The sequence below is a fragment of the Strongylocentrotus purpuratus genome, unplaced genomic scaffold (assembly GCF_000002235.5).
Source record: "Strongylocentrotus purpuratus isolate Spur 01 unplaced genomic scaffold, Spur_5.0 spur5_scaffold_1, whole genome shotgun sequence".
Classification (NCBI taxonomy): Eukaryota; Metazoa; Echinodermata; class Echinoidea; order Camarodonta; family Strongylocentrotidae; genus Strongylocentrotus; species Strongylocentrotus purpuratus.
In genome coordinates, this window is record NW_022145594.1 from 6,785,919 (window position 1) to 6,808,646 (window position 22,728).

At 37.6% G+C, this 22,728-nt stretch overlaps 2 protein-coding genes across 2 annotated transcripts in view; both read right to left on the minus strand.

Annotated features, from left to right (window-relative positions):
- The window catches only part of LOC590912 (vang-like protein 2-B), a 61,542-nt gene extending 54,517 nt beyond the window's left edge, over positions 1-7,025 (minus strand). Inside the window, exon 1 of the mRNA XM_030977587.1 lies at positions 6,866-7,025. The gene's annotated coding sequence lies outside the window, so the exon portion shown is untranslated. The remainder of the gene's footprint in view (positions 1-6,865) is intronic.
- Positions 7,026-9,662: 2,637 nt separating this feature from the next.
- Positions 9,663-16,747, minus strand: LOC115920876 (astrocytic phosphoprotein PEA-15-like). The gene is made up of 3 exons (XM_030977588.1): positions 16,526-16,747; positions 15,549-15,689; positions 9,663-10,429 (listed from the first exon to the last, which is right to left on the minus strand). The coding sequence occupies exons 1-3, from the start codon at positions 16,704-16,706 to the stop codon at positions 10,314-10,316; spliced, it is 438 nt and encodes a 145-aa protein (XP_030833448.1). The 5' UTR covers positions 16,707-16,747; the 3' UTR covers positions 9,663-10,313.
- Between the last annotated feature and the right edge of the window lie 5,981 nt (positions 16,748-22,728).

Here is a 22,728-nt window from a genome sequence, read left to right on the forward strand (position 1 = left end):
CCCCAGATGTACACTTTTCAATTTCAATTTTTTTTTTCCCCCCAATTTTTCGTCATGTTTGCAACTACCTGTAAAAACACCAGAATGTGAGAAAAATCAACAATTTTTGGTTGCAGTGTGAATGCTGCTTACATGTATATCAGCACTGAAAAAGCTCCCCTGATTGTGAAAATTCCTCACTTAAAAATCATCCACTAGAAATCTGAACAAAAAAAATCAAAGAGCTTGCCTATTGTTCTCTTGTTCAAAGGAGGTGAGAATTCATTTACTCTGCCCTCCACCGCCTAGCCGGTGTAACACGATTTGAAGCTGTGTTTTCACAAGAGCGCTATTCATCAACACCAGCCGACCAAATAACCTCCTCATTCATAGAGTCTCAACCGCGATATATATTGAGGGGGAAAGTGCAAATTATTTCTAATGAAGGGCTTGATGTGTACAGAGAGTACACATGGGTTGTGTAGAACTTGTCAATAGTTTATTAGGGAAGTGGGAGTGGATAATTAGACTGTAAGCAGGCTTATTGATATATTTATCATATTAATTGGACAATTTATCACGTTTATAACGATTATTGGCTTTGAATACCGGTAGGTGGCTTGATATGTTACACTTATAAAACATGTTTATATGTAGGATACATGTACATGTAATGTACATGTACATGTACATGTACCTATGTGATAAAAAAATATGTTATAGTAAAACTATTCTAAAACTTAAAAGTAAGAAAAGCGGATAAGTGACAGTTTAAATGATATCGGACAAAAAATGCAAAAAACAAATTTGTGAAACTTAAAATTGGCGATACGGAAGGGCCCCTGCGACAAAGTGCCAGACTAATTTCCTGTTTGTTCCAAAACACAAAGTCTCAAAATGTATGAGCCAAGACTCAAGAGGGTCTTTTCTTAAAAGCCCCACTGTCCTACTTGTAGCTACTTGCTCCCTCTACATGTATATAGAAAACTTCCCCAATCGGTGCCTGTTGGTTCCCCATGGTCCTCTATTTCTTATGTTAGTTGAGAGCTGAGTTAATGAGATAGCCACCTGTCAGTGACCTCGCTGTGTGGTCTAATCCCTTTTGGCCCAGTAGTATTGACGGTCTTTAAAGGGAGTGTAGCTTGGCAAATACTGGTTAATGCCATCTTCATGTATGTCTCCTTTTGGACAACTGCAAGTATACGAATGAACTTGATTAACGGTAGTCAGCGACTTAATCTCTAAATGATTAGCATTCGGGGAAACAGACCAAAGTTCTCCTCACACTTCAGTTTCACGTATGTTACACGCACATGATTGTTGCGGTCGCGTTGTCTGTAGTCGTATTATATCTGAGGGGCCCCCGAGTCAGGCGACGGGAAAGACACATAGTCTCGTCAGGCTACACTCCCTTTAAACAATATATGCTACCCAGTAGTGCCAGTACCCACAATATATTTTTGAAACATGCCCAAGAGAGAAGGCACTAAGGAGAAAAACTAATGAAATTTATGATATTTTTTAACATGACAAACGGGAGGGTTGTCCATGATAACATGATAAATTTGCGATTCGCATAAATTTAGTGATTTCATGTTTTATGACTCATAACTTTATTATACCTAATTCAATTTATTTCAAACGTTCGCCATTCTGTTTTTCTTATTTTTCTGCGTTCATACAAATGAAATTATTACAAGGATTGGATTGCCCTTTAATAAAATATTCTAAATAAATTGAACTATTTATACATCTGGTATTTTGGAAAAGATTTTGAATTAATCTAAAGTGAGTACAATAACAATTAGTGAGAACAGTTAACCTATGGTACATGTATAATACATGTTAATTAAACTTATCACTGCACTTCTGAGGGGTTAAAACTGAACCTGTTAATTAATTGTGAAGCAAATATCTAGCAATTGTCGCCAGACCAAATTTTGTCTTAGCATACTACATGTATCTTTGTTTATGAAAAAGGGGATTTGTACGCTAAATACAAAAAGGGTTACACTATCGCTATGTAGCAAATAATCGGTACTGCATACTACATGTACTTGTTCAGCCTCAACTAGCACGAAACCTTTCACAATTTTTCCATTTTCTGTTTGCAATCTCTCTCTCCGTGCCTAACATGGTAACTTAGAAGGTGAAATCCCTAGAAGGGAGCTTTATTCTGGAAGGAAAAGAAAATAACTAAAATGGAGGGAAAATATCCAATGAAGCTGCTCCATTTTATTCATGTATTCTTCTCACGTACAATGGCCCTAACCCAAGGGCTTTAGCGGTTTTCAAATTCAAGGGATGGATTTTGTGCTTTTCGTTTTTTCTCTTCAATGAGGAATGTTTTGATAAGCGTGCAAGCCTTGGAGCAGATTTTTGGAGAAAAGGAACGGAGGGATAAAATAGAGCTAAATTACCTTAGTTACAGTACCTGTGTGAAATAAAATAGAGGAGAGCTAAAGGGATTTACAGTGTAGTATGTAAGGGTAGTTTACCCCCCCCCCCCCCCCCCCAACACTTTAAAAGGGCAATAAATACTTTTTAACAAAATTATTAATTTTTAAAAAAAAAAAAATCCTTTTTAAAAACAGAAAAAGAAGAGATAAAGAATGCGAAGGTTTGAAATAGATCAGAAAGTTATGAATCTTAAATATAGGAGGTCACTACAGTACATCTGTATGCAAATCTCAAATTGGCCACAAAAAAAACATAAGAGAGAATCAAAAAGTCATAAATTTGCAGAACTACATGTAGGCATCCTTTTGCCTTCCCAAACTTTTCACAAGGCGATTAGCTTTGTTGACAAAACAGTGCGTGCATTCAGTGAAGAAAACAAAACTCAAATCACCTCCCATATATATTCAAGGTTAATTCAGGCAGGGTCTTCTCTACATTTTGAGCCTCTCTTATAAAGGGTGACACAAGTCTTCAAATTTTGTTAGCATTTCATATCAAATCAAAGAGATTTTAGTAATAATCATAATTCTTAAAAGACTTGTCTTTGCATTTATGTATGGAAGTCTGGGGGATAACCACTGTGGGAATTGTTGACATATTCTTAGCAATTGGTAGCATACATGTAGTTTAAAGGGAAAGTCCACCCCCAAAATAAGTTTGTTTCGATAGAGGCAGAATAATAAGAAAATCAGGTGAGTGAAAGTTCGAGCAAATTCTGAATGAAAATAAGAAAGTTGTGAATTATTGAAGTTGTTATCAATCAAATACAAATTGGCAACTCTGTGACTTATTATACGAGCTCTCCTTCATTTGCTTTGTGCATAATATTCCATAAAATCATGTTTTCTTCGTTATTGATGACGGAATATATATTTGTTCCTTGCAGGGGGAGTATAGAAACATATTTGCAATTATTATATTTAGGGTGCATGTAGGGTTGAAATTTTTCTTGAGGGAAAATGAAAATTTTAGACTTTTTTAGTACTGAGCAAATGGAAGTTGAGCTCGCATGATACGTCATAGAGTTGCCAATTTGTGTTTGATTGATCACAACTTCAAAAATCCTAACTTCCTTATTTTTAATCAGAATTTGCTCAAACTTTCACTGACTTGTTTCTCTCATTTTTCTACTCCTATTAAAACTAACTTAATTTCAGGGTGGACTTCCCCTTTAAAGGGATGAATGCCAAACCAGGGAGTAGTATTCAAGCAGTGGCCTGATATATGATTTGTACACATCATCAGATCACTTATTGAGGCACCTCAATGCTCAAAGGGATTCAGTAACTTTGTCTCAGATTCTGAAACTAAATCCTGGATTTAGCTCAGGCTGCAATGATATTTATAAACCTTTAGGTCAGTCAGGAACTCCATGACCTTTACAAGCCGATCGCCTGTCTGATTATCAAGATATTTATGATTGGAAATCAAAACCGAATTTTGTGTTTTCCTAACGGTTTTCATAACACTAAAGTCTATCGGGGAAAACGAGTATGGTAAAACCGGTCACTCAAAGATGTTTACTTTTTTGAGACACTTCTTCATCGTTTTGAAGCACAATTTTTTTAGGGCTTCAATATTACACCATTTCACAGACACTGATTTAACACGTAGGGCCGTGCATCTCAGATTTAACATTTGCGTGTTTCTACATGTATCTAAAGCCATTATCCGGTTAATGGCCGATAAGGGATAATTTTTTCCTAATAGAAACACACTTTCTCTGGCATTATCCGGATAATGCCGGGAGAGCTGTTAAGCGTTCACCGGCAAAATTATCCTTCTTTTAGAAGGATAACGCAGGGGTAGCTAACGGGATAACGTAAGTAGAAACACACCCCGTTCTGATTGAGTGCACATACCAGGGAGAAACCGGAAATAGGAGTGGTCACGTGATCGGAATATTTTACCCCGACGCACGCGACACTACAATCCCGGGTTGACCTAGCAGTCCCACAATACTTTGTGGTGACCTAATTAACCAGAATTCAACAAACTTTTTCACGGCCATTTTTCTGGCTAGATCAGTATGCGCGTAGATAGAAAGTGGCATTATACGCTTATTTCTTCAACCTGATCAATTCAGTATAACTAATAGAAACACGCTGATTGTTAAACGATGCCTTTAAAAACGAATCCAAAGGATTTAAAACTTTTTCCAAGCTTTGTATATTGAACATGTTCATAACTAACCTTGCAATATTTTTCCATCATGATATTGTCCGAAATTTTTGCCTTGAATTTTTTGTAAATATTGCTTGTAATTTTCTTCAAACTGCTGATTTTTAAAAAGCAGCGATACACAACCTGTCCACGTCCATAGCAGCATTACTATAGTTTTTATGTAACAGAAATCAAGAAACCCTCTATCAATTGATTCAAAACTCTCAAAGAAAAAAATTGGTTTGTGTCATATTTTAAAATCAAGTGTTTCAACAATAATATTTATTTCTCTCCTATATGTTTTGTACATGTGAACGATGTGTGTGGAAAGTTTGTAGTCCTTAGCTAGCGCTATTGTCACTATGAACATGACAGACAATGAAAGCGGACAAAATATACAGTTCCTCAGGTAGACAAAGGAACATCCCTTGACTGCTATTATGTAAAATGTGTAGAACAGGTGAATATGCATGTGACACCTGTTCTACACATTTTTACATAATAGCAGTGAAGGGATGTTCCTTTGTCTACCTAAGGAACTGTATATTTTGTCCGCTTTCATTGTCTGTCATATTCATAGTGTGTGGGCATGAGGTCCATACCGTTTGAAGATAAAGACCAGTTATGGTCATGCCATTGCATTGTGAAAGAAACGTTGTGGAATCGATCAGGAAAGGTTGATCCTCTAGCATATAAGTATTCAGGGCAAAAAATATATAAACAATTTTGGGGGCTACTTATCAACCATGCTTGGATAAAAATAACACTCTTTAATTTTTTCTGCATTGAACTCTTTGCAAATTGGGGGCTCTTTTATGACTTTCGGGCTCTTTTGGGCATTTCAGGGGCTACTTCGCCCCGAGCCCCCCCCCCCCCCCCCCCCCCCCCCCCCCCCCCCCCGAGTATTTTTTTGGCTGTAAGTATTGGTGCGTACTGCAAGGTTCTGGAATCATCAAAATGATAAGAAATTTAGCCCAGTCTTGGTAAAGTTACAAGCACTGTACACAAAAAGATGTACAGTATATGGGACTATGCGACATGTGCGCGACACGTGCGCGATATCTATCAGGTCTGAATAGATATAATAATTTACCAAATACACACTGTATATCAATTAGTAGGCGGTTTCCCGGTAAAATTTGTATCATCACATGTTTAAGTCAAAACATATTCTTTCACACGATCGGTAATAAGAGCTTCCATTTCATTTTTTAGAGAGTGGGGCGTTTCCAAAACTGGTCTTTACCAAGATGAAGACACCCAACTACGAGAAGGAAGAAAATGAAATTGAACTGGAAGCCTGACTGCTGAGAACACAGCATTCTTCCAGAATTTCAGGTAAAGGTAAAGGGTAAAGTTCTTTACATGCCTCAGAGGAGAGCGTCAAAAGACAAAATATTTTGGGAATTCCATAACGCAGAAAGATTTTCTGTCCAGCACCAAACATGAAACATTCTTTATCATCAACATCATTCATAACCACTAGATTTATACTGGAACTGGGCCGATCGTGATCTTTGTATTGAGCCTCATAAATATGGGAATTAGAGGATTCAATAATGACAGTCAAAACTCTTCGGTTTTCTTTGGAGCATTTAGGAGGAATTGAATCCAAGATCCAAGAACTGGTTAATCAATATCACCATCATCATGATCATTACAACATAATCTTCATCGTAAAGATAAATATCAATGATCTTCATTGTTATCACCAGATCGCCATCATCATCATCACTCACTCAACATCAGATTATAATTGTTGTGACTTTATAATCACCATCCTTATCCTCATCAAGACATCATTGTTATCATAAAATTGATGAACCTCAGTCAAGTTGTATTGCCAAGTGAAAACTTTTAGACAATAGATCTAGATCTATAAGAACTTTTTAGAACTAGAAGTAAGTTTCAAACATGATAGATCTAACTTGTTAGATCTACATGTATAGACCTAGAGTCTACTCTAGAATAGATTCTAGACTGTAATCCGTATGAAGAAACTCAAGAAAGCATGACTTTTCATTGGGCAGGCGTCCAACATGTGCAAACCATCATAACCATCACGTAATTTGTTGTGTCAACTCTGTAAAAGTCTAGTGAGAGTTTTGTTGAGGAGCTTGACCCCAGCCCTGGAGCTGGAGAGCGGATTAGCATATTAGCTCAACATGCTCAATCAAAATTTGCTCAAAATTTAAATGTAACCAGATTAGGCCTACAGTACAGACGGACTAAATCCTTGCTTATTGTTTCGTTTTAAACCTACCTTTACGAGTGAAAATCTTGATTAGCGTTGATACTAGTAGGACCGTGACATCAGACGCTTTACAAAGTCAAAAGCTGAGTGGATTCCACAGCATGCACAAAGATATCAGCTGCACTACACTGCGAGACTTGATCGCAAGTATCAATGGTCATTGGCTCGATCCGATGTACTGTAGATACAGATATTATGCAAACGTATTTTTCGGTATGTGGGACTGGGGAGATTGAATGAAAATAAATGACGACACTAGATGGCGACAAAACACTTTTTGTCTGATTTTTTATCGGGTAACATCATTTTTTGATGGGGGCAGAGCCACTACATTTCACCTAATTTATATTTCACCTTTGACTCTGGTTCTGCCTACATTGTCCAGCCTCCCAGATTTCATCTTGATCTATTCTTGCACAAGGTATTGGCGAGTTGTCTGGACCACTGATCTCTACAGTGGTCTGGACCCCTTATAGATCTATGTTTGTTTGTTTTTCATGACAAAAATAAAATCCATGTTCCAACCTAAGTAAATCATATCCATTGAGGATTTAGTTTAATTTCCTTATTTACAAGAAGAAGGAGTAGAATTGAGGTAGAAGTTGATTCGGAGGGGGAGGTGGAGGTGAAGGGGGGAGAAGGAATTAGTAAGAAGGAAAGAAAGAAAAGGTGATTAAAGAAAGAAAGAGAGAATGAACGAGCAAAAGAAAACATGAAAAAGCAAGGCTAAAAAATAATTAGGTCGATAGCACGAATGTATATAAAGTATTTAGATCATGGTATTGAGAAAACAAAAACGGCATGATGGCCAGTCATGATATAATATCATCCCTTATTAAATTTACCAAGACATTACTGTCTTATTAACACCAAAATAAGGCGATATCTTCTCCTCCTGTTCATCATCTTCATCATCATCATCATCATCACCGTCATCATTCTAAAATATCATCCTCATGGCAACAAAATTGATCAACAAAAGCTCTTTTTGTCAGCTCCTATATATTTAACAAAATAGAAAAGTTTCTCTTTGTGATTGTAACCAGAAACAAGATGATAATGCGCCCCCCCCAAAAAAAAAAAGCTCATTTATTTCATTCTTCTCCTTTTTTTTTTTGGGGGGGGGGGACTTTTTTTTAGCCCAAGCAACTATACCACTGAACTGAGAAATATGTTCCGAGAACATTTTCTCCAGACAGCAAGCCACTCACTCAAATTATCCCCTTACAAAACGGCCAACCTCTTGTGTAGGCCCTAATGGGTTAATTAGTTTTCAGAGACTATTTTTACATACCCAAATTGCATTTTTTTAAATATTGGCTGTTGTTTTCCTAGTCCTATCTTTTATCCACAAAAATTATTAATCAAAAGTTTTTTTTGTCAGGTCCTATATAAAAAAACAAAAATCTTCTTTTCTTTCATTTTCATCTCATTTTGTTTGATTAACACCACACATACAAAGAAATCTCACTAGCCCCAGCTACGTTAAAACATAGTGAATTTTACTTTATTTGGAAGTGTTTCATACATGCATGATTTTTTCTTTTCTTAGCCTTTTTATTTATGTACATTTCATTTAGCATATTACACTCAAGTTAATATAGATAATAGAATAGGCAAATTTAATGAAAAACAATTAAATATGTGAGTAAAAGTAGAATAACCATGAATAATCATGAGCAACATAAGGCTTCAAATGAAATAAGTGCGCTTTCAAGATGACAGTTCAAAATACATGCGGTCTAATTCATCAATTAATCAATTCCAATTAACTTTTGATTTCCAGAATTATAGTACAATAGTAGTTACTGTGTCTTGTAAGTTCCAAGGTTTCACTTCGTGAGACTGCTTAAAAATGCCAGTCTCCTACAGTAATCACATGGTAGAATGGCAAACAGGGGTGGTATTGCTGTTTTGGGGGGGGGGGGGGGGGGGGGGCTCGAAATGTGAGAAATGTTTTTTTTTTCTTTCTTCCTTTCTTTATTAATCTTGTTTCTTCTGTTCACAACATTCTAAAACTGTTTGCGTCACACTATCTTTGTTCATGTATATCACTGTATGACATACACTGTATATAACGATTTAATTATAACATGATTATCAGTCATTCTTAGTACAATAACTTTACCGATTAAACAATTTGAAAATTTGAGAAAAATTAAGAAGAAATTAACTGAGCAAAATATTTGGTTGGTTGCAGACATAATAGTAGCCTATGCCTAATTCATGTATTTGAATATGATACCACCATTAATGTATCATGATCAATATTTAGTACCGGTAAATTATAATTCAGTACACGTACATTGTACGAGAAAATGTGTCAATAATCATTGGGCCTTTTATCTAAGCTATACATTTTAGTACCGGTGTATTGTCATTCAGTTTTTAGTACCGGTACTTTATAATACAGTACATGGATAGTGTACAACAGAGGTTAAATACTCACTAGGCCTTGTATCTACATTTTATCATATAATATCAAAGTCAACATCAGTTACTGTATATGAAAAGTATGAACAGTTAACGTCATGATACAACTGAAAAATTACAAAATACTTCTCTCTCAACTGTAGGTTGAAATCCACATGGGAGGATGGGGGGGGGGGGGGGGGGTTCGGGATTCCGAAACAAGCAAACAAACAAAATATTAACTTGAATATGCACATACATTTAGATTTTGGTATTATTCCAATTATTCCAAATACCTGTCCACTAGACCGAACACATTAAATTGTCGACACAATATATATGCAACCTACTTTGGAAGTTATGTTGAAAAAAACATATAAATAACGTCCTTGTGAACATTTTGGGTTCTATAACGAATTTGCCAATCCCAAGAATTTGGGGATATTCGAGGTACATACTCTTATGAAACAAACATCCGTTGAACCATTTGTCAAAACATAAACATACCTTATCGTCCCCGATAATTTTACGAAACGCATTCATTAAAAAAAAAGTGTATAAGAAGCATATCCCCTTTAACGCATGGGCGACATTAGTACGATAATTTCAAATCTACTTTGTGCAAGCAGACTCAGATAGTTTTATACACAATATAACCAGGATCATTTTGTAAATGAAAAGATAATAAATATATAGTACCTCTGGAAACAAAGGGTACACGTTTGCTTTTTTTAAAATGCGAATCAGGCAGCAACAAGTTCACATATAGAGTGCACATGCTGTATACATGGTGCAGCGTTGCAAATAAGTATCCAGGTGCGGCACTGGACCCTAGGACCCTGGTGCCGCTAGTTTTGGTTTGATTCCAGTGTAGTACAAGGGCAAGATCCTATAAATATTCAATTACAAACATTAATATACTACTTACAATAATAAAACACTCTCGATATAATATCAATATAAAAAAAGATTTCCAATAATCATAATTGTACAGTTATATTAACATTTTGTTCTTCTGTTTGACGTTTTTGGTATCGTGGTCCATTTATCTCGTGTCTCTCCCTTTCCGTCGGTCTGCATTCAAAGGGGGTGGGGCTAGTTCAATCTTAGCTAACCCTGTAAGCACCTCCTCCGGAACTTCTCCCGTTTCCTTGTTCATTTCTGAAAGAAATAATTGGAGTTGATAATATTCATGAATACATTAGAGTGACAAAACCACATACAACAACAAGTTGTGTCATTTATTTTCCGTGTATTGTTAATAAAAACATTTGACCTAGACTTATGTATGTTTCCCTTTATTTTTGTTTAATAAAGGTGAATTTTATTTCATAAAAGGTCGCATGAATAACAAATGGGAGTGGGGTTTATTTTTACATCAGTTGAAACATCGAATAGAGATGAATTATTACAGATTTTGAATATTTTATCACTTTTTACTTCTAATATAAATAATATGAACAGAAAATACATATTTTTTTTTGTAGCAAAATGGCAAGACAAGGCTACAACGCAACATCTAAGCTCAACTGCTTTAGATTGCAAAGTATTACACCCCCCCCCCCAAAAAAAAACCCTTCTCACCAAAAAGAAACAACAAATAAGAAAACCTCATTACCCAGTCAATATGCTTCATCGCATACCTAACTTTCAAATATTGATATTAGGCCTAGATCTTTTTTGTTTCTTTCTTTTTTATTATTTTTTCTTCTTCATATTTTCTTACTTGGGTAATGAGAGATTCATTAAACAAAAGCCAATCTAAGGAGATAATTGGCACTGCAAAAACTCAAAATAGCAACGAAAATGAATGCTAAAGGTTTTTGTCTTGCCCTCACCAGAGTAAATCGCAAGAATGAACACAAAGCCGTCATCAGCCCCCCCCCCCCCCAGGGGATTCTATACTCTTCACGACTTCAGTTTTAATCGGGGTCAGGAATATGTTTGATTAATGCTCAGTTTTGTGTAAAATGTACATTGAAATCATTTAAAGTAATATCGGAGTTACAAGCAAGCCCATCCAGTTTCTTCCAACATAATGTGGGTGTTTTTACCTGAAAGATTAAATTATTATATTAGGTGTGAATCCTATTTCAAATTCAAGGCTTTTCAATATCCGGCTGAATTGTTCCGGTGAATTGTTTCAGAAATGCAACACGATAGCAGCTACTTTCGAAAAATCAATGCCTGTATAGTGTACTGACTCATCAGAACAAATACTGTGAAAGGTTTTGACGCACATAATATTATTACATGTTATGATGATACAGTTTACAAGGAAAACACCCAGTTAGATTATCATACAGTCATAGATCAGCTCGAGGGTGTAATGGGTGATATTATGGCGAGGTACCTAATCTAAGCTGGTAAGCTATATCATTACTCATGTAAATGAAATGACGAACGGCAATGGAATGCAAAGTAATCACAAGTTTCAATTTATATTTATTAGGTCATGACCATTTAAATGTAAATGAAAATTATGAAAATTGTGGTAGCATGCAGTCATAGCAGCCACAGGCTTATTGGAACTTAATTAAATAATTTGATTGATGTTGCGTGTTATTTAGTTGTTCCGATGTGAAATGGAGTGCGGCATAGCTAGTGTCACAACAGCCCTGATCGAGGTACGTGTTTTATGCATTGAATACTTGATGAGGTCCCTGGATGCCATCAGCAGAATCTTCGAGCCTTCATTGAGGTCCCTAGATTATGCGCTGTTTGCCCTACTATCCCTCGTTATCCTCTCTCTCTCTCTCTCTCTCACCCCAGCTTTTAGTCTCTTTCTGTCATTTTCTAACTACTTTTAACTTGATCATCCTCCGTCTCCCCTCTCTCTCCCTTACTCTCTCCCGACTACATTCCCTCTCTGTCCTTTTATTTTAGCTAGTCTCTCTCTCTCTCTCCCTCCTTCCTTATCTCTCTGCCCCACCCTCTCCCTCCCTATCTCTCGCTCTCTCCCTCTATCTCTCTCTCTTTCTCTCTCTCTCTCTCTCTCTCTCCCTCTATCTCCCTCATCTTTCTCTTTCCACCCCTTTATTCCTCTCTTCCTCATCCCCGCTAGCCACTTCCACTTTTCATTCGATCTTCTTCTTCTCCCATCTGCCTCCCTATCCTCAGGCGTGCCTGGATGATGCCTTAATTCCACTTCATCCTTCCATTGTAATATGTCTTTTCTCTCTTTAACTGCCTAACTGCCGATCTCTGGATGCCATTAGCACACATTATGAATCTTCGAGGTTACACAAGAGGTCCTGTTTGCCCTACTATCTCTCTCTCTCTCTCTCTCTCTCTCTCTCTCTCTCTCTCTCTATGTCTCTCCACCCCCCCCCCCCCCCCCCCCCCCTCAGGCAAGGCCGCATCAACTGCATGGTGTCTGCCACATCAGGATCCCTCTCGAACTCTCTCATTATATCGATTCTTCCTATCTACAACCATAATAGCATTATATAATTTCTTGAATATTTGATTTGCCTACGTTCCACAAACTATTTACTATATTCTGAATTCTAATTCTCATGTGTGTGTGGGTGACAGAGAGAGAGAGAGAGAGAGAGGCTGAGAGAGAGAGAGAGAGAGAGAGAGAGAGAGAGAGAGAGAGAGAGAGAGAGAGAGGCTAGTCTACTACAAGGGCTACTTTAAAGCTTATCTGCCATAGTTTACAGGAGGGATTAGACCGCTCTGCAAGGTCACTGGACAGGTGGTTATCTCATCAACTCAGCTCTCAGTTAACATAAGAAAAAGAGGATCATGGGGGACCAATGGTCACCGGTTAGGCATTGTTTCTAATATAGAGGGCTCAAGTAGCTACCAGTAGTGCAGTGGGCCTTTAAAGAAGATAAATAATTAATATAATTAAACCGATTTGAATTTTAAGTCCCCTGTCCGCTCCTCGCCCTTTCTCCCTTCCCTCAACCTTTCATTAGAAGTTATACTTGTCGAGTAAAATCAACCACCTCTTCCCCCCCCCCCCCCCCAAAAAAAATCTTTCTTTCTCTCTCTCTCTCTCTCTCTCTTCAAGAAATCCCTGCATCCCATTTTCAGTCGCTCGTCTCAATCAGCATGTAGCTTGTTTCCCTGTACTTGAGATCGCAGGAAATAATCTGTCATATTGCTAATAATATTACTTCGCGAAGGTAATACTGTTTCGCACTACTCTGACACCTTAAGCCTACGCCCCTCGTCTCCGTTAAAGAGAAGGTTGAGTTCTGGTTTTAAAAGCCTATGAATAATGTGTGAGCTTCCCCATTCTTTGTATGCCATTTTGGAAGACTATCATGGCAGATATTGTCTCCTGAAAAAAGGAGTGCTCTCCAAATGCCCTCATATATGACGAGAAATTTCATGGTGAAAAATTTATACATTGTGTGTGAAGTCCCATATACCCATTTGTGTGTGCAGTGCATGTCATTTTCAGTAAGACTGATTCTTTTCATTTTGGTCATTCCAAGAACTGACAATATACATTGATTCTTAGGGACTATAATACTAACCAACTGCTTCCAGACTGTTTTTTTTTCACAACATGATTTCTTCTCAAGTACAACTTAATCTTGAAGGCTATCTAGTTTAGTATTAGAAGACTATCACTTTGAAAATCTAGTTGAGTAGGTGGGCGCATGAAAGATATATTTGAAGAAGTGTAACTTCTTCCTCCGACTCTTCTTCGTCTTCTTCTTCTTCTTCTTCTTCTTCTCCCTCTCTTCAGTCCTACTCATTCTCTTCTTCTTCTTCTTCTTCTTCTTCTTCTTCTTCTTCTTCTTCTTCTTCTTCTTCTTCTTCTTCCATCTATACCCGGTCAATCAATTATTCATCAACCTCATTCAGACCAGACCAGCATGCACGTTTTACGTCTGATGAAAGCCTCTATATACATACGAAGACCTGGGTTTTCTCATGGGAGAAATCTGGGCACCAGGGGCGTGATTGATGGAATGTAAAGGCAAGCAAAAACAATTTTGGGAGATCATTATATCGAGGTGCCTCCACAAAGATAGAAGTGTCATAGTCGAGTGGTTTTTAACAATTGGTTGGAGATGAGAAAGTCGTGGGTTCGATTCCCGGCACACCACATGTCGTTCAGCAAGACATTTTATCTAAATTGCTTCTCTCTACCAGGGTGTTAAATGGGTTCCAGTTGGAATGCGAAGGCCATTGCAACTCGCTTAGCATTTTGAACGTCTGTAAAATAGCGCGTAAAACACGAAAACAATAATTATAATGATAAATACAAAGTGCGTCGCTATTTATTTCAAACAAACTAAACAAAGTGAACGTCAGGAATCTATACCCAGGATTTGAAAGTTCTAAATAAAATATCGAAAACAAATTACATACTACTATAGTGTATTGTTCTAAAATGTATACGACACAAACCTATGCGTTTACGATTTACGCCTTCTTCTTTTTGTTAAAACTGTTATTATGCTCACTCGAATTCTCCTGTGTAATTATGTTTTTACAAATGTTTTACTTGAATATTTGTTGGTATGAAAAAGGAATGAAGGCAAATAAATTTTTACCTTGAACCATGAACTTCATTATGACAAGGGAGGTCTCATCTCCCTGCTATGACAAATTAATCTTGTGTTTAATAGAATAGAGTTGAATTTATGCTTTATTTGATCCTATTCCATGGGCGGAGTTGGGTTTAAAAATCGATGGAAACCCAGACTGCTGAATTTCGAACATCTGTTTTTAAAATCGGCATCCAACTGGAAATCACACCGTCAGCGGCTGATCGTTTTGTCTGGGTTCTTTTAGGAGAGAAAATGATCAATAATGATTCATCCGATACAAAAATAGATGAGCTCCTACATAGAGTGTTATTTTCGATCAAAAATTAAGGTTCATAATTATGAACACTGAAAGGCGGCAACGAGCGACGGCAACGAGCGACTGTTTTCAAAATGTTCATGCTGTATCTCGCTAACTATTTTTATGGATAAAGCAGTTAGGGCCTGATGTTGCATACAGCTGGGCAAATATTTCCCTTAGACTATTATTACAGTGCCAGTCCTGCCATCAAGAAAGTAATGGAGTATAAAAACGCACACACACACAATATCATCCTAGTTTCTGCATCCTCATCAAAATCCTAAGTAGAGCCATCACAATACATCATCCATATAAGAAAGTTCCCTCATCCCCGATAAGACAAGCAAAATGTTACCATGGCAACCGATAGGGGAGAAACCATTAGTGTCATCATACATAATACATAAGAGCAACACATGTTCAACCTAGCATGGGTGATACTGTGAATTTTCGCGCCAAATACCTTTGTATTTTCTTGCCGGTCCGGAGATGACATTGCTTAGATCTTGGCTGGAGGGAGCGCTGTCTCGAAAATCCATCACCATGGTTACCAGGTCCGGTCGACAAATCTTCTCCAGAGCGTGCTCTAGATAATATAAGTTATCTATATGAGACGAAGACGAAGAAGAACAAGAGGGGGGGGGGGGGGAAGAGACGGAGAGAGAAGAGAGAGGGGAAGTGGAGGGGAAAAGAGAAAGAGAGATCGTGGAGAGAGAATGTAAGAGAGAGAGAGGAGCAAGAGACAATGAGGAAGAGAAGAGAGAGACAATGATGGAGAGAGAGAGAGAGAGAGAGAGAGAGAGAGAGAAAGAGGGTAAGGAGATTTGATAAGAAAACTATGAGTGTTTATTGTATTGTATTGTATGCGCTTCATCCAAAGATTGAAATAAAATGGAGGACGTAATTGTAAATTCGATCAGAATGACTTCCAGCATTTGGATATGATTTGATTCGGTCTTGTTTACAAGTTACATCACAGGGTACTATTATTACACAGCTATTGTATGCTCCAGCATTCAAAATATATGAACCGAAAAAAAATCAGAACTTCCCGAGTGATGATTTTTCTTAATTCTGAAATTCACACACTCACACACACGCACACACACTTTTTGTTTCTTATTCTTTTTCTTCTTTTTCTTCTTCTTCTTCTTCTTCTTCTTCTTCTTCTTCTTCTTCTTCTTCTTCTTCTTCTTCTACTTCTTCTTCTTCTTCTACTTCTTCTTCTCCTTCGTGTTCTTCTTCTTTTACTTCTCCTCCGTCTTTTACTACTACTACTGCTATTACTACTACTAGTACTACTAGTACTACTACTACTACTACTACTTCTTCTTCTTCTTCTTCTTTTTCTTCTTCCTCCTATTCCTCTTCTTCTCCTTCTTCTGTATTAGATCAGGAAGCACTCTCAGAGCCCTAGACGTACACCTCGTCTCGACCTACCTTGACTGAGCTGATCAATCTTTTGAAGGTAACTGAAGAGATCCCTCTGTTTCTTGATCTTCTCCCTCGCTTCATTTGGGATGACGTCTTGGCAAGCTGCCGTGAGAGCTTTCAATTCTTCTTCTGAGATGCTCTCTCCGAGTTGTTTCATGAAATTATCGAAATCCTCTTCAATGGTCATGTCGAGAGCACGGGATCATGTAATAAGATGAAATGTTAGGATCTGTCTGTATAAATTAGAAAACAAAAATGTGCTCTAACAGTAAATGGCAAAATAACCATAATGATGTCACATTTGCCCCTGCGTTCCTGCCTGCCACATACTTTAAATCGTGCTACAATCGTGCTCTCCCGTTGGAATTACTGCATTGACCTACCTGAAGTTTATAAGCTGTCCGATGCAATGAAAACTCATCTGTTAGATTGAGATTCACCTTTGAATCACTGATTTGCTGCTTAGAAGCATCAATTATTATTAAATGCTCCTTATTATAGTTTTTAAGGAGGGGGTTTTAATTTAAAGACTGACTTTGTGGAATACTAAATAACATCACATATATTGAAGGATAATGCCTTTTGGAAATCATAATTTTGATATTGAAATGAATGGGATATGGTCCTTTACGTACTGGTCGTAACAGTGGTGTGACATGTTTTATGTATTGTATTGTAACTGCTATACATGTGGAACTCATTCTTAAGTTTTATGAGTTCAAGATTTTCACGCAGCTCAAATCCGTTAAACTGATAAGATAATGCCAGCAACGTAATTAGTTACCGACGCTTCCTCTTTTTTAAGTGAGACATGTGCTGAATGCTTCTATTCGTTTCCGGTTGCTTAAATACGACACAGAGTCAATTGATATCATTATAGGGCGTTCCTATCCCTCTGTTTAATATTTAAAACATCGTCATGCAATCTGATCATCTATCGCGCGGATCATTCATGATTTATAAAATATTCGAAGTCTTTGAAAATTAGCAAAATGAATGTCACTTTGCTTGTAACATGTTTAAGTTTGGGATGGGGGGATAGAGAGGAGATGACCAAGAAAATAAACATCGAGAAAGCAGCAAAGTATGTTTCACTTTAGTTTCGACAGACGTCAAATATTGTGACAGAAGGAAGTATAAACAGATAGATTGATGGAGCATAACAGTCTTAAAAGATAGTAAGATGAGAGAGCGAGAGCCAGATAAAAATGAAAGAGGACGAGAGAGATAGAGGGGGCGGTGACAGAGGCTGTGAAAGAGACATGGATGGAAAGAGAGAGAGAGAGAGAGAGAGAGAGAGAGAGAGCAAGGGAGGGAGAGACAGACAAACAAACAGAGATAGAGGGGAGTATAGCAAGACATAAAGAGCTGGATGGAGAAAGAGACAGAAAGAGAGATAGAGAAAAAGAGACAGACAGACAACGAGAGGGGGAGAGACAGAGACAGAGAATATAGAAGGTGAGAGATAGAAGAAAGGTAGACAGACATACAGAGCTAAAGGGAGAAAGAGGCTTAAAGAGAGATAGAGAGAAAGATCAGAGAGAGACATAGAGAGGAAGAGACGGATAGACAGAGACAGAATATGGAAGGTGAGGGATAGAGGGCAAAAAGAGAGAGCGAGAAAGAGAGACAGATAATATGGAATGTGAGGGATAGAGAGCGAAAGAGTTAGAAAGAGAGAGAGAGAGAGAGAGAGAGAGAGAGAGAGAGAGAGAGAGAAGAGGGAGTGGGGTGAATATAATTATATTGATCTAACACGAGAGACTCGGCCGGAGTGAAGGGGTTACATGTAATAGGCAGGTCTGGAGAATACAAGATGAGCAGTGGGCATGATAAGGGAAGCCCGAGGACGCTGTCATGCATAAATTAGAATCCGATTAAATTAAGACCTCTCCTGAGCTACCATCAGCAATGCTTGTAAGATGTAGATAGGGATGCACCCCAAACCTTGCTGGGGGTATATTTAGAACAAATTATTTTCGCTAATAAAGTTTAGCCTTTATAAATTGGGTTATGTCGAAAGTGTCGTCCAGACGAGAAAAGCTGAAAAATTTAAGACGATTTTATTTTGTGGTCCGTCCCTGGGATAAAGACCTTATCATCTATTGTGAATTATATTCTACGTATTATGCCTAAAACATGTTTTGTATTAAAAAAAAGAAAGAACTCGTCATTTTAATTTCATCTGATATATAGTAAAGGCACTCACACAAAATGAAGAAAAGAAAATTGTGCAGGTATGTTTTTAAACGTATTTTTCAGTATTATTTTCATATTTTCACCGTCAATTTTAAATATCTAGACCCCTCCCCCATTACCACATAGACATACAATTTTCTCTTTTTCAGTATGTTCTACTGGTACTGATACTACTAGCAGTGGAGCTGGAGGTAATGAAAGAGTGAGAGAGGGGGCAAAGTGCCCTCCTATTAATGGATGTTTACATTGTCTGCACACCTTTTATTCCATACCGGAAACTATATAATCCTATTTTCCAGCTAAATTTATTTCCATATTGGTTGGACAATATACATACAACTTCATGATAGAAAAATAAGACTTAAAAATTGACGGATCTGTTATAAGCTGCAACTGTTCAAAAAAAATTATAAAAAAGCCACCACAACAAAGACATCATCAGCAATGTAAACTACTACTACTACTACTACTACTACTACTACTACTACTACTACTACTACTACTACTACTTCTACTACTACTACTACTACTACTACTACTACTACTACTACTACTACTACTACTTATTCTACTACCACCATTACTACCTTTACTACTATACTACCAATAATATTTCTACCCACAAAAAACGGTTCATTTGTACAGCAATGTGTTATTACGATGAACAAATGATATAGTATTGAAACTATACAAAGCGATATTCTGTCCGTCTACTGAGTTTCCTTATACCCTTTAAATCAAATTCCTTCTCGTTGCTTACAGACTGTCTCTGGCTACTACATGCTGCACAATTATATGTCCATTATAATTGACAAATACCCACCCTCTACGCCACTCATTAATTAATGAGTTTAGGGAGATAAACTTTCGATGAACCTGTATGAAACCCAAAGGCATAACAAACAAAAACAACAACCCTGTCACTCTCCCCCTCCTTCCACTATTGACTGTTCCTCTCATTTTACTCCCCCTCGTTTTCTCTTCTCACTGGTCGATATCTCGATCAATTTTTGCCTAAAATAAACCACTGCGTCTTCCCTCACATACACTCCATCGTGTGCCTCATGTATTAACGTCTCTTTAACAACAAAAAAAGACTTACGGCGCCCCGGGCGAAATGACCTTGTTTTGCCTTGAAAGCAGAAGAGATGGCTGTCAGCATTAGATGTAGACGTATTATCGTTAAGAAATAAGTGTTGTTATTGTTTTTCTTTCTCTCGGGACAACTATATCAACGCATATAATTATCAAACGCAGCCATTGCCATAACACACATTGTACTGCATACGGATTTCCGAAAAGAATTATAATCTTGTGCATGTGAAAACATGAGGATTATGCGAGAAAAGAGAGATTAATGCCACGAATGTGTAATTAAGCTGAACTAACAATTACATTACCTTTGCTCTGTGGTTAACATACTAGCACATGGCACGTAATGGTGTGGTTAAATTGTTAGATTACAGAATGATAATCTATCACATATTTTTATAATAACACAAAGATCGCATAAGTAAGGAGAGAGAAAAAACAAATGGAAAGGAAAGAGAGAAATACAAAAAGAGAGGAATGAAGACATAAATAATTAATTGAATAAATGAAGAGAGTGATGACAAATGAAAGAAAGAAAGAAAGAAAGAGGGAGGGGGAGTTAGGACCTGGAACTTGCTTGTTCTAGTGTCACAACTTTGGTAAGGATAGCAATTTTAGAAGAAATGTACAAGGGTGAAGGTTAGCAATTTGCAAGATCTCTTTCAAACTCATTCAGTGGTAGGTCTATTCATAAATGACAGAGCAGGCTTTATCATCGGTCACTTTGTTATACTTGTTCATTCAAAATATGTTTGCAATCAAATCACTCTCAACTAAGACCAGATATCTCAAAATGCTTTACAAGTATTAATTGGTTCAGAATTAAACAAAAAGAATAATACAATAATATCTATTCAATGAAATGATAATACGAGAAAGAAGGTAATTGAGGAGAGGAGAAATGATTTCTGTTTACTGGGGTTGATGTTAGAGAGGAGATGATGACTATATATGAAATATGTAATACGATCGACGATTTCTGGCATAAACACTTCAGATTACGAGGATTAGTAAGGATTTTGGTTTGGCAGAAATGTCAAACATACCAAGGATGAGATCAGATGAAAACAACATTAACAAATAACAATACAGAGAGGGAGAATGAGAAAGCGAGGGGGAGAGAAGAGGAGATGAATAGGAAAGATGAACCGGATAAACGGACACATAAAGAGAGACATAGAGGGGAGAGAGGGGAGAGACAGACATAGATGAGAGTATAGATCGCGACTTCGTATCATTCTGTCCGAACATCTTATAAACAACGTTTACACAAGAAAAAGATAAAGTGACAGGGAAATAGTTGGGAGACAGCGAGAAAAGAGAGGAGAGAGACAAACCTGATCAGGAGAGCCAGAGACAGAGACAGACTCAGATCTATTCAAGTAGAGATATATATATATATATATATAGAGAGAGAGAGAGAGAGAGAGAGAGAGAGAGAGAGAGAGAAAGAGAGAGAGAGAGAGAGAGAGAGAGAGAGAGAGAGAGAGAGAGAGAGAGAGAGAGAGAGAGAGAGAGAGAGAGGGGGTTCTAGTGTGCCTACAGGGGCAGAGGGACATGTGCCCTGGGCGCCAAAACATAAACAGTATAGCTGCACAACACTTGAAAAGAAAGAGGGCGTAAACAGAGTAAATGGAAGAAAGAGTTTAGGCAATATTATGATCCGTAATCATCCTTATACGCAAGAGAAAATGCATGAGAAATAGAGGCTTTGGATTAGAGGATATAGTTTATGATAAGGAATCAATATCTGTACTTCTCGTTGCTTTGTTTCCTATTATTAATATTAGGGGGATATTGGGCCCTCAATATACTTGAGTGTATAAAATGGCAAAAATGGCACTTGCAAAGGTTCATCTTTCGGATACCTTGCTAAATTCCTTGACTATTCTCATGAGAGGTCATTAACTTTGCACCATATGTGAAGAAGAAGTGAACATAAAACCGCTTAACCCGCTAAACAAAATTCAAAATGAAAGTCGGGAGGGGGCTAGAGGGCTGCAGAATAATACAGTATAAATAGTATCACGTTGTATATGGGCAATGAGTGATTGGGATGATCAAGGTTATAGGTAGAATTGAGGAGTGAGGTGGAAGGTATTAGTAAGGAGAGAAAGGAAGAGAGAGAGAGGGGGAGATGATAGAAGAGATAAAGAGACTTTGGCACACTCACACATAGACAGAGTTACATATACAGAACGATGACAGAAAGGTAGCAAATGATGACGTCATAATCATGCTCCTCTCAAGCTCAGTTTCTAATGGATAATGTGTCCAGCATGCCCCAGTTGTTTATCACGTCTAGGTTCAAGCGCATAATTACCAGTCACTCTCTCAGCTGTCCAAGTCCGTTGGGATTTACCCCGTAATTCTAAAAAGATGGTAAAGTCATTCTTATGTTCTCAACGGAGTTTGTTTGTTTTATGTGCGTCACATAAGACCAATTAGGTGATTACTGCAGAGACGTGTTCTTCAGAAGGAGATTCCAGCGGGTGACAGAGACCTGCATCCTCGGGCATGAGGGGTGTGATATAGATGAGGCATGTATAGGCGGATCGGGAAGAGAACATATCGGCTTTTTTTAGAAGGAGGAGACTTCATGAAAGCTAGTCGATACCCCTGCTACGCTTCCCAGTAATGTTACAATGCTTTTTAAAATAAATTCGCCTCGTCCCTATTTTGATTATCCTGGATCTTCCAATATAAAATCGATACTCTTACAATTCAAGAGGGCCCTCACTGAGCATATCATTAAACATGATTATGCAAACTTCTCAATAATAGCCGTACTCTACCCAGGATTCCAATGATCGCGCTAGAGGTGCAAAGTTGCCCCCCTCCGAGGCACCTGCTCGCCCCAAGGTACCTGGACACTTTCTGCGCACTCTCTTTTCAATGTAGCTTCACATTCTTCCGAT

What these genes read in the sequence shown, in the direction of transcription:
- LOC115920876 (XM_030977588.1), bottom strand. Translation starts at nt 16,706, where the DNA reads ATGACCATTGAAGAGGATTTCGATAATTTCATGAAACAACTCGGAGAG. An exon ending in GATTGATCAGCTCAGTCAAG is followed by an intron (nt 15,690 to 16,525) that starts GTAGGTCGAGAC and finishes CGTCTCATATAG; the next exon opens with ATAACTTATATTATCTAGAG. An exon ending in ACCGGCAAGAAAATACAAAG is followed by an intron (nt 10,430 to 15,548) that starts GTATTTGGCGCG and finishes TATTTCTTTCAG; the next exon opens with AAATGAACAAGGAAACGGGA.